General features: G+C 40.2%; 1 protein-coding gene across 7 annotated transcripts in view; it reads left to right on the forward strand.

Annotated features, from left to right (window-relative positions):
* Window positions 1-2495: 2495 nt before the first annotated feature.
* The window catches only part of LOC105830822, a 232470-nt gene continuing 217901 nt past the window's right edge, over window positions 2496-17064 (forward strand). The window contains exons 1-4 of one of the 7 annotated variants that reach the window (XM_028193705.2): window positions 2496-3894; window positions 4592-4729; window positions 4999-5121; window positions 7484-9071. In XM_028193705.2, the coding sequence (XP_028049506.1) occupies window positions 3635-3894; window positions 4592-4729; window positions 4999-5110 (510 nt within the window). In that variant the 5' untranslated portion in view covers window positions 2496-3634 and the 3' untranslated portion in view covers window positions 5111-5121; window positions 7484-9071. Of the gene's footprint in view, window positions 5122-7483; window positions 9072-13671; window positions 13884-17064 lie in introns of those variants that run through there. The other 6 variants (XR_004964778.1, XR_004964777.1, XR_004964774.1 and 3 more) reach the window with 6 other exon arrangements.

Here is a 17064-nt window from a genome sequence, read left to right on the forward strand (position 1 = left end):
GACGAGATCGAGCGGAAACGAGGACCGCGACACGATGCGAACGCGGGCGACCGTTAAGTACAACCTAAAGTACGACCGTTCTACACGAACTACGTCACACGAAGCGGTAAAAAACTCACGCATTTTGACGCCAATTTCCACAGACGCGAGAGGAGAAGGACGCGACCACTTTTCCCGCCGATTAATGTCGTCGACTCGATTCGATAACCTTGGCGACGCCTTCCGCGGGGAAACGTGCTCTCGATCGACGAGAGGACGCGGGGACGCGACGAGATCTCACCTCGCGACACAAAAAAGATGAGACAATTAATGGCGGCGACGCGACACTTCGTTACCGGACACTGGGCATCTCGCGACGGCACTCCCGTCGACGAATCGCGACTTATATGTCCCGATGGCGTTTGCGAGTGATCCGCGCTGATCGCGAACTCGCAAATCGCCAAGAAACAAGTGATCCGGAAGGATTAACCGTGTGTCGAACCGAGACGGACCGCGACACGACACGAACGCGGGCGACGGTCAAGTACAGACTGAAGTAGGACCGTCGTGTACTACGTCACACAACATGGCCGTCACCTTGTACATGACGCGACGAAAATTCACGCGATTTTCGCGCTAATTTTCCACATACGAGAGGGGAGAGGGACGCGACTACTTTGCCCGCCGATTAATGCCGTCGACTCGGTTCCACGTTCCCGGCGATGCCTTCCGCGGGGAAGTTCGCTCGCGGCCGACGAGAACCGCGACGAGATCGAGCGGAGACGGGGACGGGCCGTGACACGACACTTTCGTTGCGTACCGCGTACGCCGGACATCGGACATCCCGCGACTCCCGAACATTCCCGTCGATCCCGAACTGGCGTGTCGTCGAGAATAGCCCGACGAAGGACGAATCGGAACACTTATATCGATGGCATTCGCGAGCGATCCACGGTGATCGCGAACGCCTCGCCAAGGAACGCCCGATGCGGAAGTATAACTGCGTATCGAACGGAAGCGGAAGCGGAAACGGATCGCGACTCGACGCCACTGATGACTATAACGCGTTGGGGGGCACCAGGCGCGAGTCCCTTAAGCCGGATCTACAATAGGTGTAGTAAGCCTTGAGCCATAAGGAATTAACTAATTATATTCAGTTATTCTTCTCACATTCAATTATAATTGGTCACTTTCTTATGACATAAGGTTTATTACAATTATTGTAGGTCCGGCCTTACGTGCGATTGTCTTTGACTAAAGAATCTGCGTTTCACAGAAGTACAGAAAAATGTGTTAGTTATTATCGTCGACAATGCGACGTAATTTAATTACAATCGCGAAAATTCGCGATTCGCTCGAGAAAAAAATGTTGAGTGGCACGAAGCCGAATGGAGTAATAATTAGGTGACGTCATTTCCACCAATCAGAAACGTTTATAACATTTTTTAAGATATAGCCATATCTACTAAGTGTTGGCATATAAGTCTTTTAAAAAATGTTGCATTTCCGAAATGTTTTTACTTTTATCTTAGAGCAACAAATAATACCATTTTTACGATCATTACGTATGTGACTTGTATAGCTACGATAAAAAAGATTTTATTATTCGAATGATTGTGGTCTCAAAATTTTCTGTGAACAACATCCTTTCAAGATTTACAACGTTTGCCTTTGTTGCTCAACTATAAGTTGATGTAAATAAACAATTTGCCTGGTCTGCTATTATTTGGTACTTTATACGCTAACAGATAATAAAAAGATTGTTGCTCGAATGATCGCGGTCTTAAAATTTTTTGTGGACAATGCCTTTTCAAGATTTGCAATGCTCGATTTTGTTGCTCGACTCTAATTGACAATAAATAAACAATTTGTCTATGCAAGCAGTTACCGCGTGTTATCTAGCAAATTATATCACGATAGTTAAAAGATTTTGTTACTTATCGTGATCATAATCGTGATCTTAATTAAATTACATCACATTATCGACGATAATGACTAGTACGTTTTTATATACTTCTGTAAAAGCCATTGTACGTACATTTCTGTAATCGTACCGTAAGAAATTGAGCAATATGATTGGTTAATTCGATCGGTTACAACTGATTTGAGCAATATGATTGGTCGAAATCTTACGATTATGATTACGAAAATGTACGAGCAATGTCATCACACGCACTTTCTGTTAGACGTAACAGTAAGGTTTCGACGCATTGGATTGGGCGACTGTAACCGTAACCGACTGAATACAGTTCGTGATTGGTCGAAATTTTACTGTTACGTCTTACCACAGATAGCACAGAAAATTTATCATAAATATTCATAAATATTTTACAAATTTATTAAAAAAAAATATTTTTTAAATATTATATAATTATTTTTCATAAACCATTTAGAAATGATGCAAAAATTATTATCAACAATATATGGAATGTATTTTTAAATAATGATATAAATTTTCATTTTAAATATTTTTATAAATATTTGTCATAAATATTTTTCCCTCTTATAAATTTTATTTTATTAATTAAATTATATTTTATAAATATTTTGTGCTATCTGAGACGGAAAGTGTAGGTGATGGCCCTTAAAACGCATATTTGTTTCATGATTAATCTTGGAAAATCATGAGCGACATCTTATTACTTTATCAACTTCAGGTTCTTTAGTCAGAGACGCTCGACGTGTAGTCATCAGTGGTCGGCCGCGCTCGCGTCGAGTCGCGATCCGTTTCCGCTTCCGGTTCCGTTCGATACGCAGTTATACTTCCGCATCGGGCGTTCCTTGGCGAGTTCGTGATCACCGTGGATCGCTCGCGAACGCCATCGGTATAAGTGTCCCGATTCGTCCTTCGTCGGGCTATTCTCGACGACACGCGAGTTCGGGATCGACGGGAGTGTCCGGGAGTCGCGGGATGTCCGGTGTCCGGCGTACGCGGTACGCAACGAGTGTCGCCGCCCGTTCCCGTCTCCGCTCGATCTCGTCGCGGTTCTCGTCGGCCGCGAGCGAACTTCCCCGTGGAAGGCATCGCCGGGAACGTGGAACCGAGTCGACAACATTAATCGGCGGGTAAAGTGGTCGCGTTCCTCTCCCCTCCCGTCTGTGGAAAATTAGCGCGAAAATCGCGTGAATTTTTGTCGAGTCATGTACAAGGTGACGGCCATGTTGTGACGTAGTACACGACGATCGTACTTCAGTCTGTACTTGACCTTCTCCCGCGCTGCGCGTCGTGTCGCGGCCCACCTCCGTTCGACACAGTTATCCTTCCGCATCACTTGTTTCTTGGCGATTTGCGAGTTTGCGATCACCGTGGATCGCTCGCAAACGCCATCGGGATGTGTCGTGATTCGTTGCCGGGAGTGTTGTCGCGGGACGCCCGGTGTCGAGCGTACGCAACGAAGAATGTCGCGTCGCCGCCATTGTTTTATTTTTTTTGTGCCGCGAAATAAGATCTCGTCGCGTTCCTCGCGTCCTCTCGTGTCCTCTCGTCGATGGAGAGCGAGTTTCCCCGCGGAAGGCATCGCCGGGATGTCGAACCGAGTTGATATACACAGTGATCGCGTCCCTCGCGCCTCTCTTCCCTCCCGTCTGTGGGAAATTGGCGCGAAAATCTCTTGAGTTTTTCGTCGTCGTGTCGTATCGTGAAGTGACGCAGTTCATGTACAAGAAAGATCGCCCATGTCGCGTTGTATCACGGTTCCCGCTCGATCTCGTCGCGTTCCTCGCGTCCTCTCGTCGGTCGAGAGCGAATTTCCCTGTGAAAGGCATCGTCGGGAATGCCGAACCGAGTCGACGTGCATTAATCGGCGCGCAAAGTGGTGTCGTGTCTCTTGCGTCGTTAGGATTTTCAATCGTGTCGATCGCGTGTGTACGGTGTGTGCGAATGCAGCGAAGAAAACGTCATCGATTCATCGGCTGGTGAGTAAATTTAATTATTATATTCGCGGAATTAATCAGTACGTGGCGTCATCGTCGTCCAATATCTCTCTTAACCAAAATTTCAAGTGATAAGTTCTTTAATTTATTTTAAAATTTTGTTCTTCCCATTTTTCAGTTTCTTTTTCAAATTTTTAGATATTTTTTTTAATGTGTTGATATCTTATATTTTTAATATTTTAAGATGCTGGAATGATGGTCACACTTGATCAGGTTAATAATGTAGAATCATTAGTGCACAGCTTTAACAAAATTTCATATGTATTTCTTTTATAAATTTGAAAAACTGATCAAATTTGACTCCCACTCAGTAAGTCTATTCTGTAACTTTTAACGACAGTGTCAATATTGTTATATTGTTGCGTACGTATTATATGACAAAAAAACTGCGCAATAACAGTATAACGATACTGAACTCTGTTAAGAGTTACAGAATAGGCTTACTAGTATTCCCTTAAAAGGTTTCATCTACAATGGCCATAGTAGTAGTAAGAAAAAGTAAACAAATGATTTAATTTACAATTCAAGTATAATTCACAATTAATTATACTTGAATTATGAGAATAGAATTTGTTTACTGCGCATTTTTTACAATTACTGCTATTGTAGAATAAGCCTTATTCTTTAAATATTTCAACTTCTTATTTCAATATTTAAATATTAAATGATATTATTTCAGCGCTGTTGAGTATAGACAAGATCAGACAAAAACAACAAATATAAGTAACATTGATGACGAAGAGCTTTGCAGATATAGAAATTCTATTAGAAAGACAGCAGTGTTTATCGAAAATGGCATATTAGAACATTCTATCCTGTAAGTTAAATTTTTCTTTTATGAAGTAAAGTATATAATAATATTTGAAGTGTGTATTAAACAATATATCATAAATGGATATTTAGAAAACATGAAAGTTTTCTTAATTAAAAGCATATGAAAAGCAAAAATTTTTATTTCTTTATTGTAACTTAAGAACTGTTACATAGTTTTCTTCTACGAGACATATTGTTATTTTATGAATATATCATTTCCAGTATATCTAGTAAAGAATTGTATAGTATATAATATAATATTTTTATTTGCAGCACTAACGAGGATTTATCACAAATCATGGGCTTTATTAGAAGTGTTTTATGGCATGACAATTTGCAACACATATGGGACATATATGAGAGGAAATGTTGCTACCGCTTTTAAAATACTTCTTGGTAAGTGAGTTGCTTCCATAATTCTGTTGTTTTACAAAATTTTACCGTTTTCTTATTGTATCAACTTAACATTGCTCAATATGTCTTATAAATTGCTCTCGTTCATAGAAGCACTTTGTCTACTATAGGTGGTATATCTCAAAGTATATCTCAAAATTTGAGATATACTTTGAATATCTAATTAAAGAATCTAACTTTTCTTTTTTAAGAAACAAATTGTTTGACATTTTTCAAAAAGTATTATTTAAAATATAATAATTTTCCTTTGTTAAATTTAATAGTAAATTATAATATTTATGTATTTTATTATTTTAAAATTTAATATTCTTTTTTTGTATTAATCTAATTTTATATCCAGATTACAATTATGATATATTGCTTTTTTTAACCAAAAGCATTGCTTTCTTTAATTTTTGTGCACCAAACCTTAATATAGATTTCAGGTTTTTCACTTTATCAACTGATTTTCCTCCTATATATTTTTTATTTGGACTATTTGCAAAAGGCTCATACTCATATGTAGTTTATAATATATTTTTGAAAATAAACATTTCATTACTTGTATTAATGTTAATTATTTTAAAACTAATACATTTTAAAACTAAATAAAGGAATTTTATCTCAGTCTCAGTTGAAAATAATTCGCATATTTTCTTAGATACGATTTGAAACTTGTCAAAAGTAGAGCTACAAAAAGAAATGAAAGATATTTGCAACATTAAAAAATTGTATTTAAAAATATATTTGTAATATAAAATATGTATATGTTATGTGTGTGTCATTATATAGTAAACTTATTTGATATTTATTTTTATCATATAAATTGCCAATATTTTAACAGATATTTCTCTTGCCTCTCTATTTAAATGCCATTATTTTTATAATAAGTTAGGACAGCATCATCTTTTAAATGCTCTCCTATTTTCTTCTCGATCTTCTAAAATAAAAAATATATTAAAAATGTAAAAATACACCATATATTTGGACATAGATATAAATATTATTATTATATTTATATCTATGTGGCAAAAAAACTGGCAAAAATTAAAATAACTTGTATGTAACATTAAAATATATATACATATAATTTTTCATTATATATAATATTATATATTAATACATAACAAATACTCACTGTTTTAAAGAAACGAAACGAAGTCTTTTTTTAAGTTTCAAATTAATATATGAAAAATAATTAAAAAAAAAAAGAGAGATACATATGTATTAACTAAATTCTAAATTTTATATTTTTTTATTTAAGAAGAAAACATTATATAATAAAAGTAGGTGATAGTAATATAATAGAAAAATAAACAATATTAAAAATTAAAATTTTTTAATCACAAATCTGGTTCAGATTTACCACATAATAATTTGTAACAAAAAGCTAATTTATTTGTTACTTCTATTCCTAATTTATTGCGGATTTTATTTTGGATAAAACTTAAATTAGAAAATACTCCTTCAATTGATGCTGAACTTGCTGAATAATTATGCAAATGCATAATTAACGAATTTAGCAGGAAAATTATTTTTTTGTAATGTTTTCCATCACGTTCTGACATTTAGATTTTTAGTTTAAAAAAAAAAAAGAGATTTTGGAAAAGCTTCAGCTTCTGCTTGAAAAGTTATAATTATAAAAAGTCAGGCGATAATTCTGCTGCATAATTCCGCGCATTTTCTTGGGGGGGGGGGGGGTTTAAACAATTTTGTACCATTGTGTTACAAATTATTAAATAGTAAATCAACCAGATTTGTACTCGTAAAAAATTTTAATTTTTGCTGTTATGTTTATTTTTTAAATATATTACTACTTTAATATATTACCTACTTTTATATATATATGATGTTTTCTTATTAAACAAAAAATTAATGTAAAATTTAGAATTTAGTTAGTACATATCTCTTTTTTATATATCGTCTTTTTTCTCGCAGATATTGCGTACGGGAGTATTATGTATATTATATACATAGTTAAGAATGTAAGGATATATCTAAAATACTTGTAAATTAAAATATGAATAAAAAGATTTTCTATTTATTGTAATTGTATCGTTTTTATAGACGAGATCAGTTTTTGCCAGTTTTTTCCGGAAAATACCAGTTTTTACCATTGACATGGACATTATTTAAAAAAAAGCGGAATTTTGCCAACATTGGTTTCTTTATTAATTATTGCAGCACTAATTATAAATATTTGCAGTAATTTATTGCAGTTAATGTGTGTTTTATCTTTCAAAAGATTTCTCCCCGCGTATAAAATTAAGTATAGATATCGCAAAGTAATGTAATCCTTCCCGTGAAATTAATTAAAACGTTCTGATGTTGATATTCATTTAATTTCGATATTCACTCATTACAGTATGCCAGCTTAACGAAGCGACGCGACAAGGCAGGAATCGGGGTCAACCTCGTTCGTTCCGCATTATTGTTCCGCAGAAGCTTCTTCTCGCGTCGTTCCTTTTGCAAGATAAACGTCGCAAAAAAATATCAAATTCCATGCTCTCGCGATTGGCTGGACGTCCGCTATGAGGTCGAACATTAAGGCGTAAGTACGTACACATGAATATTGGCAAACAAGGTCGACGCAATTATTGTCGGAAAAAGAACTGGTAATAAAATTTCAGGCCTCCCTCTACCGATTTATTGCCGGCAGTGGACGACGGGGATGATTCGGGTATCGGTTTCCTCGTGCACGTAAGTAGCGATTTTCGATCATTATGGCCGGCTAAGTGGATCTCGAAGGGGCGATTTCGACGGCCGAAAATGTTGCGTACAACAAACAAACGCGCGGGGATGACCGCGACTTTTTTTTTGTCGTTGCACCGCCGCGTGCGTAAGTCGTTTAAACCAATCGGGTGGCTCGTAAAAGGGATGGTAAAAAGGTATATATGCGGGAAGAGAAAACGGGAGAGAAAGAGACGTTAATAGCGGCATTCACCGCCGCGGGGGATACAATTGCGACTTTACATTTTACGTTCTCGGGACGATCTCCATGCGTTCTAATCGTTCCCGTTTATCTGAACGTTACATTGGGCAAATCACGCCTCAATAAATTTGCGGAAGTGAGTTTTCGGCCATTTAGAATCTCATTAACGAACAATATAAAGCGAATTTCGTCCGTCGATACGGTCAACGAGATTAGTAAAAGTATTACAGCGGGTCACGATCCCCTCCGCTTCGAGCGGCGCGCACAAAACTGCGGTGCGGTCGGCGACAGAATGCTGCAGGCTCCAAGGATCGCATATTTCGGTCCCGGTAGCATATGATCGCATAGAGAGGAGATGAGGAACTAAGAGCAAGGACCAATCATATTAAAGAATAAGTGAGTGCTCAGTATATGATAGGTTCTTGCCCTTAATTCTTTTTCTCCTCCCCATACGACCGTATGCCACCGGAACCGGAATCTGCGATCCTTGGCAGGCTCGCGGAGTTATGCAAATGGAGAAAATAGCAAAGAAGTAAAGAATGCGTGGGCATGCAGAGACGCGCACATTGACAAATAGACGGATGGCGCGACGTTACACGGTAACGTACGATCTTAGCTCGCGGACACTTAACATCATAATCCCTCCAGTCACCTATCCTGTTATGTATCTTGATATCCAGATATATGCACGTATATTTAAAAATATATAGAATTTTTCAGCTTTTACTAGTTTCTGGTTCATTTTTTAAAGAGTAATTCTATATTAAGACATCAAAGAGAAAATTATTAACTTTTAACAAGACTCTGAAGCATTTGCAAAGAAAACTTTTTCTTGGCAGTAAAACTACTTACGTAGTCAAGTAGGTATATTTTTATATATTAAAAAGATGTAAGAAAGTTGTATGTTAAATTATTCTAAGACTTACAAATCGACCTCTTTTGATCATTTCAAAATGTTTAAAAATGTTATTATTCCTAATATAACATGCCAATATTTTTTATGTCACCGGTGAAAGAGAAATTTTTTCAACATTTTATATTATATGGCAACTTACGTAAAGAGTAATATTATAAAATAGCGAACATAAATTTATATATATTGCTGACATATAATTATATGTCAGAAATTAAACGAAAACTCTATAAAAATAGAAACAAAAATGTAAAATGGTTTTCCGCGCAACCTGTAATTTGTATGAAACTACGTGAACATAATTACATATTTCTTTCATCAAACGACAGCACTCTTACAAATCATTCGTGGTTATTTGTGTCCCGAGTTCTTTCTTTCTGTATCTCTCTCTCTCTCTCTCTCTCTCTCTCGTCTCCCCGAGAATAAATCCAGTGGCACCGCTTTCGCGAATACCGTTAAGCGATCGTTTCCACCGCTACCACTGGCCGGTGTCCAGCGGTAGGCCCGTGTTATTAGAAATTCGAAAAGAATTGCCTAGCGTCTAACGACTCCCCCCTCAGAGAATAATTTCCGAAGGGGAACGAGCGCTCTCCCGCTCACTCGCCGCGATCCGAAAACGCAAGCACGCCGAACCGATTCTCACGGACCGCTCGAGAGAATGAATCCTCTCTTTCGGTGGCTAGCCTCTCCCTCTCTACTCGTAATAGACATTCGAAATCCGTGAGTCCCCGTTTATCCTGAGCCGCGACCGTTTCGCCACGACGAAATAACAAACGGACAAAGCAAATGCGAAAGAAATAAAGAAAGAGACGACTATTGGCGTGGTACGCTCTAATCTTGGACCTAATCACGTGGGCCCGCGGGCACGCAACAGCGAGCGGAAAAAAGGACGGAAAGGAAACCAAGGGCCGGAGGGAGGGGGACACAAGCCCGGCTGAAGGGTTACTGTTGCATCGGCACAGCAACAGGTATCGGCCCCGCGCAACGGCGATATCGATGTCTCGAATGAGATACCACCGGCGGACGAAAACGGCATAGACGTATATTTTGACGACTGGAAATCGCTGGCTATCGGTACGAGCGCCCCCGGGTACCCCGACGGGCTACCGGGGCTCCTCCTCGCGCTCTCCTAGCGTTTTTTTCAACCTGGCGCGATATGCCTCGACGCGGCCGAGACCGTCGTTCCGTTCCCGTTTAAAGATCGAGATTAACGGCACTCCGTCGAGTAACTCTCTATTATTTCCTAAGAGATCGAAAAGTATAACTGCACGTTCGGCACGACCGCTCGCTTTCGGTTTCGTTTCCGTTGCTCGCAGGTGCATTTAAAAAACGTGGCGTTTCGCCCGATTTTGGGGGGCCGTATGTGTACCGTCGCGTCGGATTCAAATTATAATACGCACCGGGGCGGAACCGCGAATTTTCTGTCGATTCGCCAGATGGTAATGAGACGGAATTAACGGGCCGTTGTTGCGTCTCGGGCCGAAGAAGCGGAGCGGCATTTTTCGGTGGCTCCCTTTCAGGAATTCCGTGTCACTACCCCCTCCTCGTCCCCCTTCACCCCTATAACGCGCTCTATCCGTTCTCTCTAGTCGTTTACTAATTTTACGGCGCGACTATTAAACACGACCTGCAGCACGCATATCTAACGACCCACACGCAGTGTTCGTTCTTTCTTGTCTGGGATATATCGCGCGGCGCACAGTAATAACACAAATGGCAGGTTCCTCGTTTCAAACGGTCCCGACGGTATAAAGTCAGGATGCACGAACGGCCACATTCCAGATGGAAATCGCCGTTCCGGCGTTTCTCGTTTGTCATGCTTCCTGTCTCAGCGCGGATGCGTTAAGTGCGCGATAGAGAGCTCGGCAGTTTCCTTCCCCTTGCTATGGGAAGAATTGCTTCGAATTAAGAGCAATTTGAGATATATTAAATTTCTTCTTCCGTCACGGTACAATAGAGATAATTGCGAGATAATTTCCTCACTTGCCCAAATCTCTCAAATCTGATTGTACCGAGGACCCGCGCTTCGACGAATGCGTATGCGACTATTTATGTGAAATTGTAATTTAATGTCCGCGTGACAATTACTCGCTCTAATCTAAAGATAATTTGCCCAGGTACTTTCTAGCGTTATATTAATTTAACCAACAAATACATGTGTAATTCACTCTTGTAGATCCAGGTTTCTTGTATTTCTCTTCATTAAACGTGAGTTCCGAACGCCATTATAACTTACAGTTAACTCTATCTGCAGCCACATGCGCTTTCCTCAGAGATATAACATTGCGAATAAAGGATGATATTTTTTTGCAAGCAAGGGTAATAACCTCCGCGTTGCAATCTCGCTCATTCAGTAATTATTTCGAGTGTGTATCTCTCTGTTTGGCATATATGACTTTCGCGGCGCCGATCGGCCGATGATAAATTTAATTTGACGCTAGCTCTCGTTGCAGTAAAATGTAACGGTACACGGTTGTGCGAACGGAAAGCGACGGCAGAATGTGAGGAGAGTGAGAGTTCGCTATCGACGATGAAAGTACAGAGTTTGGAGACAGGAATCGATTTGCGGCGATCCGCATCGACGGATACTCGCGGGAAAATGCAAGAACTTGCGCTACTTTCTTTCCTCATTGCAGTGAGCTATGCGATGATTATGCGAATGATCTTGAAATTGTTTTGTTTCTAGATGAACGATTCTCAGGGAATCCATGGAGAAACGCAAAAAATTTCTCGTACTTTCTTCATGACTCGAGAATAAAAGATAAGCGTCGATTTTAAATTGGGTGCCGCTGTTACAGTTCTAATCGACCTGAATTGGACCAATAATGAAGAACAGCCTTCTAATTTTATCGTACAAAAATCAGATAAAAACTTTCAAGAAGAATTTAATAACTTAATAAACAAAAAAACGAAGTTATTAATTTATATTTCTTTTTTAAAACTATCTTTTAATAAGAAGGAAAATTAACGAGAGAGAAAGAGACACGCTGTGAAATACACACGCTCGCCTCGTTCCGATAAGCCCGTCATATTCTCGTGATATTAAACTGAGGGATGTTGCATATCTAACGTTATCCGTGTTTTATTCCAGCTGTCTATAGTTGATAAACGAGAATTATAAGATCATATATCAGCATTCGGTGATACTGTACGATTATCGCTGACATCGTGCGTCTATTTTCCTATTATGTTCTCACGAGGGGATTTAGAATCTTTGTCCTTTATTTGCGCTCACTCGAATCAATTCAACGAGTTCAAAGTTTAGGAATCGAGATGTATTAATTTTTATGATATGATATGACGATTACTTCTGTCTTACGGTTATGAGACGGTCTTTACAGCAACTTCGAAGAATAAAACAGACACGCGATTATCTCCTTAAATCGAATCACGTTTACATTTCGTGTGTACGTCTCGTGCACTCGAAGCATGTTCGAACACAATCGTATACCGACGAATGTAGCCTGTAACTCATTTTCTTCGCCCGAAGTTCAATGCTTCAATGGACGTCGGGACTTTCTCTCGTGGCGCGTTGGAGGGCCGCCTTCTCTATAGGGATTTATTAGCGAGTTTCGTAGCTCGCGCGATAAATTATGGATTTATTGGGCAAACGGGCGGATGGCAGACGGCTTCGTGGCACGAAAGGGGGAGTGGAACACGAGGGAAGGTTCTTTATCGCCATCGCGCGCCACTTCATCGGAAGCCTCTGCTTCGACGTTGCTACGGGCCGATTAGAAATCATTGAAGTGACAAGATAGTCGAGAGAATAGGTCCTATTGATTTTAATTATCTGCGGTCTCTCTCTCTATCTGGCGGCGCTCGCTTCATCGACGAATAATAATTCCGCGGTGTCTTTTGCACACACGCGATATTTCAGATCGATATAATTTGCAGTCGACCGGTACATTTTCGCGGGACGGCACTTTAAACGTAAATCTTCTCGTTAGTCCTGCCACGGACGAAGGTGTTGCGAATTAGGTGCCAGTGTACTGTCGCGATAAATTACACGGGTTTTGTCTCTGCTTAGTTTATGGGTCTTGACTACGTTTGAGCCCGCGGTGCGCATGAAATGAGTATCATTAACGGTATTGTAATATACTTAGATGATATATTAGCACTACTACTACGAAGAATGAATCACAAGTATTTCATTGACAGGGGAATTACAGTCAACATGAATTCTCTGCATCTATGCGAATGTTCGCCGATTTATGAATAGGTATGAATAGGTTGCGATCTCCAGCGTTCCACATCCAAGCGGTTAGTCATTAATTCAATTAATGCAAATGCCGCCCTGTCAAAATTACGCTTGCGTATTTCACGATTTGAATGATATAATTACGGTTTCTTTTTCCTACGTATCCGAATACGTAATGAGGCGATAAATTACGCGATAAGCATGTCAACACTCGGCACACGAGTCTGTTAAGAGTTAATATGTCGCGGTGCGACGTGAAATATGTCTACATTATGCCATTCTAAAAACTATCGTTTCGGCGGAGGCGTTTTAATTGCAGGCGAGAAGTTAACGTAGGACTTGTAGAACGGATCAACTCTCGGGGTTGCGGTCTCTCGGCGAAATATTCCGTATATTTCATCTCGGTCCCGGGTTATTAGGATTAACGGTCGTCAGGTCGTCGATTAGAAATTAAAAAATGACCATAATTAAATCACCCGTTAATTAATTCCAAATATGAATTTATTACAGGTTGAAATAGAAGGATGCTCATTATTTCTCGACTACTTTGTAATCGCATCGTTAGACAGAACGGCGTGACCTCGAGTAGAAAAGAAGAGGAGAGTGAAACACGGCAGAGAGATGCGCGAGAGATGACGAATTCCTTCTATTAGGATTAACCTACTTCTTAGCCGACCTTTTTTCCTCAGCCTCGTTCGTTCCACCATTTATTACGGATAGAGGTACGCCTTAGACCGTTCCCCGTTTGAAATTCATAACTAAATAAACTCGGATACACTCGGAAGGCGGCTGTCATTTACATGTGACGTCTTCGACAATATTTTATCTTTTTTCCGTTATTTCAATAGACCAGAATAGCTCAGCTTGTAAACGGAATAATTTTCATAATTAGGCATAATAAAAAATTGCATTTCTCTCTTCGTATCGAAAAGAGACATAAATTTTACTTCTTAGTTCTAATATTCATTTTTCGTGCGGTTGTATCAAAGGTGTAAAAATACTCGGTCGTCCAGGGCATCCGTTTCTGCGTGTCAGAGAGTGCTAAAAAATTGCCTCATGTTCTGTAGGAGCCGCTTATTTCTTCGCGCTCCTTTGCGTGTGTGTATACGTCCCCACAGAATCGACGAAGGAATTTCACGGCAGCGTGGACGCCCTTCTTTCTCCCTCGCTAATTTTTCGTCGAGTTCCTAGACGGATACCCGCCGAGATGTTTAGTGGGTGGTGGTGGTGGTGAAAACGACGAACGAAACTGCGGAGGAAACGGGCGCTCTCGACGCGAAACAGACTAGGAGTAAAAGAGGAGGACGGAGAAAGAGAGTTTTGCCGGCAGACGGATTCCTTCGATTCGAGTTAGCTGGATTTGGCGAATACGGCTCGTTTGTAGTCCGCCGAGGGCCCCGCGGCTGTTCCCCTCTCTCTATTCCTCTTTCTCGCTCCTTTCTCTTTCTCGTACGATTCGAAGTGGAGAACCGAGCAGAACGGAACGAACGAGCTACCTGCCAGTCCTTCCAGACGGATGCTGCGTCTCAGCATCACCGAAGGAGAAACTGAGTGGAAACGAGCAGGAGGAAACGAGGTGGACGAGGAGATAGAGAGGATGTACGGACGTACGGACCTGTTGTTCGTAACACGTGTTTGCGTGAACTCGTCCTTCGTGTCTCTCCTGTGCCCGTCCGTTTATAAGAGGCCAAGCGAAGGCGACGATGTATTACCACCAGTGACAGTCCATCACCTCTCCTCTATCCTCCCTGCGCCTCTTCCTCTTTCATCTGCTACCGAAGACGACACTGCTGTTGCCGCCGCCGCCAACGCCGCTGCAGGGAAATGAGCAAATAAAGGCAACACCGGCGGGCGCCTCGTCGTGCTTGATACAGATTTCGAAATGTGGCCCTGAACAGGCAAGGAGTTTAGGAATTCATGTTCGGTACGGAAATCAGAGGCATCAAGGAAGAAATTCGATCTTAATAAACGTAATCTCCATGTGACGGTTACAGTAATAGGACTAGCAAGATCGGCAAGTCGGAAAAAAATTGACTTTATAGGCTCGAGAAGAATCTACAAATAATTTTCTTTAAGAATAAAGATATAGAAGATAAAAGTCACGTAATTAAAAGCGCAAGAGATATCACATATAATAATGAAAAAGATTATATATAATTTTTAAAAATTAACGATTTTATATTTATTTTAATAAAAATTATTTTTAAAAATTTTTAGTCTAAGAAATGAGAGGATGGAAAATTTTTTATTGTTGGCAAGTGCAGATTAAAATTTTGTTTCACAAAAAGGAAGACTTCTCGAGAAAGTGGATATATATATATGGCGTCAACAATGAGTGCGTCAGATGTGAAAAGAGAAAAAGAGAAGGAGAGAACGCGAAAGGGAAAAGGGAGAGTTCTAAGGGAGCTCTGGGCCAATGAGAGTTCGTCGTGACGGCGGCCATCTTAATGATCGGGATAAACAAGAGAGAGGAGGAAAGGGGAGCTGAATGACTTTCCAGCCCCTCACTCTCGTGGGGATGCATGTGTTCCCCGTAAGTACAGTAACCCCTTCACATCGCGTAATGCATACGTATGTGGGCGTGCGAAGGGTGCTGTCGACCAATCATTGGCCCGCGTCTTCTTAGAGACTCGAGAGAGCACCATGGTGTTCCCCTCCGACGTTCTTACCTTTCCCCCGTAAGTATGTACACATATGTGCGTATACATATCGCGCGTATGTACTTGCACGCATAGAGTGTATCGTAGAAAAAAGAAGTCGGTAGCAAGGCTCTCTAACTTTCAATGATGATATATCTTGACGAAAATTTCTTAAGTCATCTTTTTTAAAATCTTCGATATTTATAGTTTGTTGCCTTGGTGACTTAGTATTTAAATACTTTAATTAAAAAATGTCAAAGATAAAAAAAATTTAAATAACTTTGCAAGCACAGATGATTTTTCAATTTCTTATTATATTAACAATGTAATTTACGGTATTTATTAATAAACAGATGTTCGCTTAACATTTATACTTTTAAATTTTCATATTTTCTATTGCATGTTTTAATGTTTCGCAAACTATTTTATTCTATTGAATAATATTAATTCTTATACACGATAAATATAAAACTCGAAAATATGCGAGGGACATTAGAAAACAAGATAATTTTATTCTAAATAGATTTTGCGAAAATTACGGTTGATTCTGATGTTTCTTTACGACACACCGTGTATATTCACGTGCGTATGTGCACGCATCGTCGTCGTCATCGTCACCCTCGCGTTCTCGTCGGCTCGTTATACATTTTATACGCACGCGAGAGGAGGGACGAATATGAAAAAATGTATCGCGCGACAGACCGCGATACGTTGATGAGATTGCGAACGTACGAGGAAGAAACGAGCGGGTTGAAAAAGCGTGAGGTGAGACGAACGGGGGGGGGGCAGGGCGTTGTTCGCGATTAATTAATGCACGCGTGTCGCTAACGAGTGCGAGACAAAAATCATCGACGATGTTTCCCGTCTGCCGATTGAAAGTCCCCGGCGCGCGGCGTGGCGGAGACTCGGTGCGTGAAAACAATTTCTTGCTCGGGTACACATTGTCCTTCCTTCTGCTGAGTAATGACTCGCCCGTCATCGTGGCAGGAAAGGCAGGAAAGAGAGGAGAGAGGAGCCGCGTGTGTAAATCTCCTAGAGCGGTTTCTTGCGATTTCTGAGAGTCGTCGGGAAGTAAGCGCTTACATACCTATTACATATGCGGGCGCGTTCTACGCCGGCTGCTGAATATGATTACGGATTGCCGTTGGAAAACGCGCGTTCTACCGGTCGAAAAAACCGTCGCGTCAGCTGTCAATAACTTGTTTATTCAATAATCATCGAGGTACTCACGCTTGCTTTTAAAACAGAGATTTATTTTGCATCG

Source organism: Monomorium pharaonis, chromosome 10 (genome assembly GCF_013373865.1).
Source record: "Monomorium pharaonis isolate MP-MQ-018 chromosome 10, ASM1337386v2, whole genome shotgun sequence".
NCBI lineage: Eukaryota > Metazoa > Arthropoda > Insecta > Hymenoptera > Formicidae > Monomorium > Monomorium pharaonis.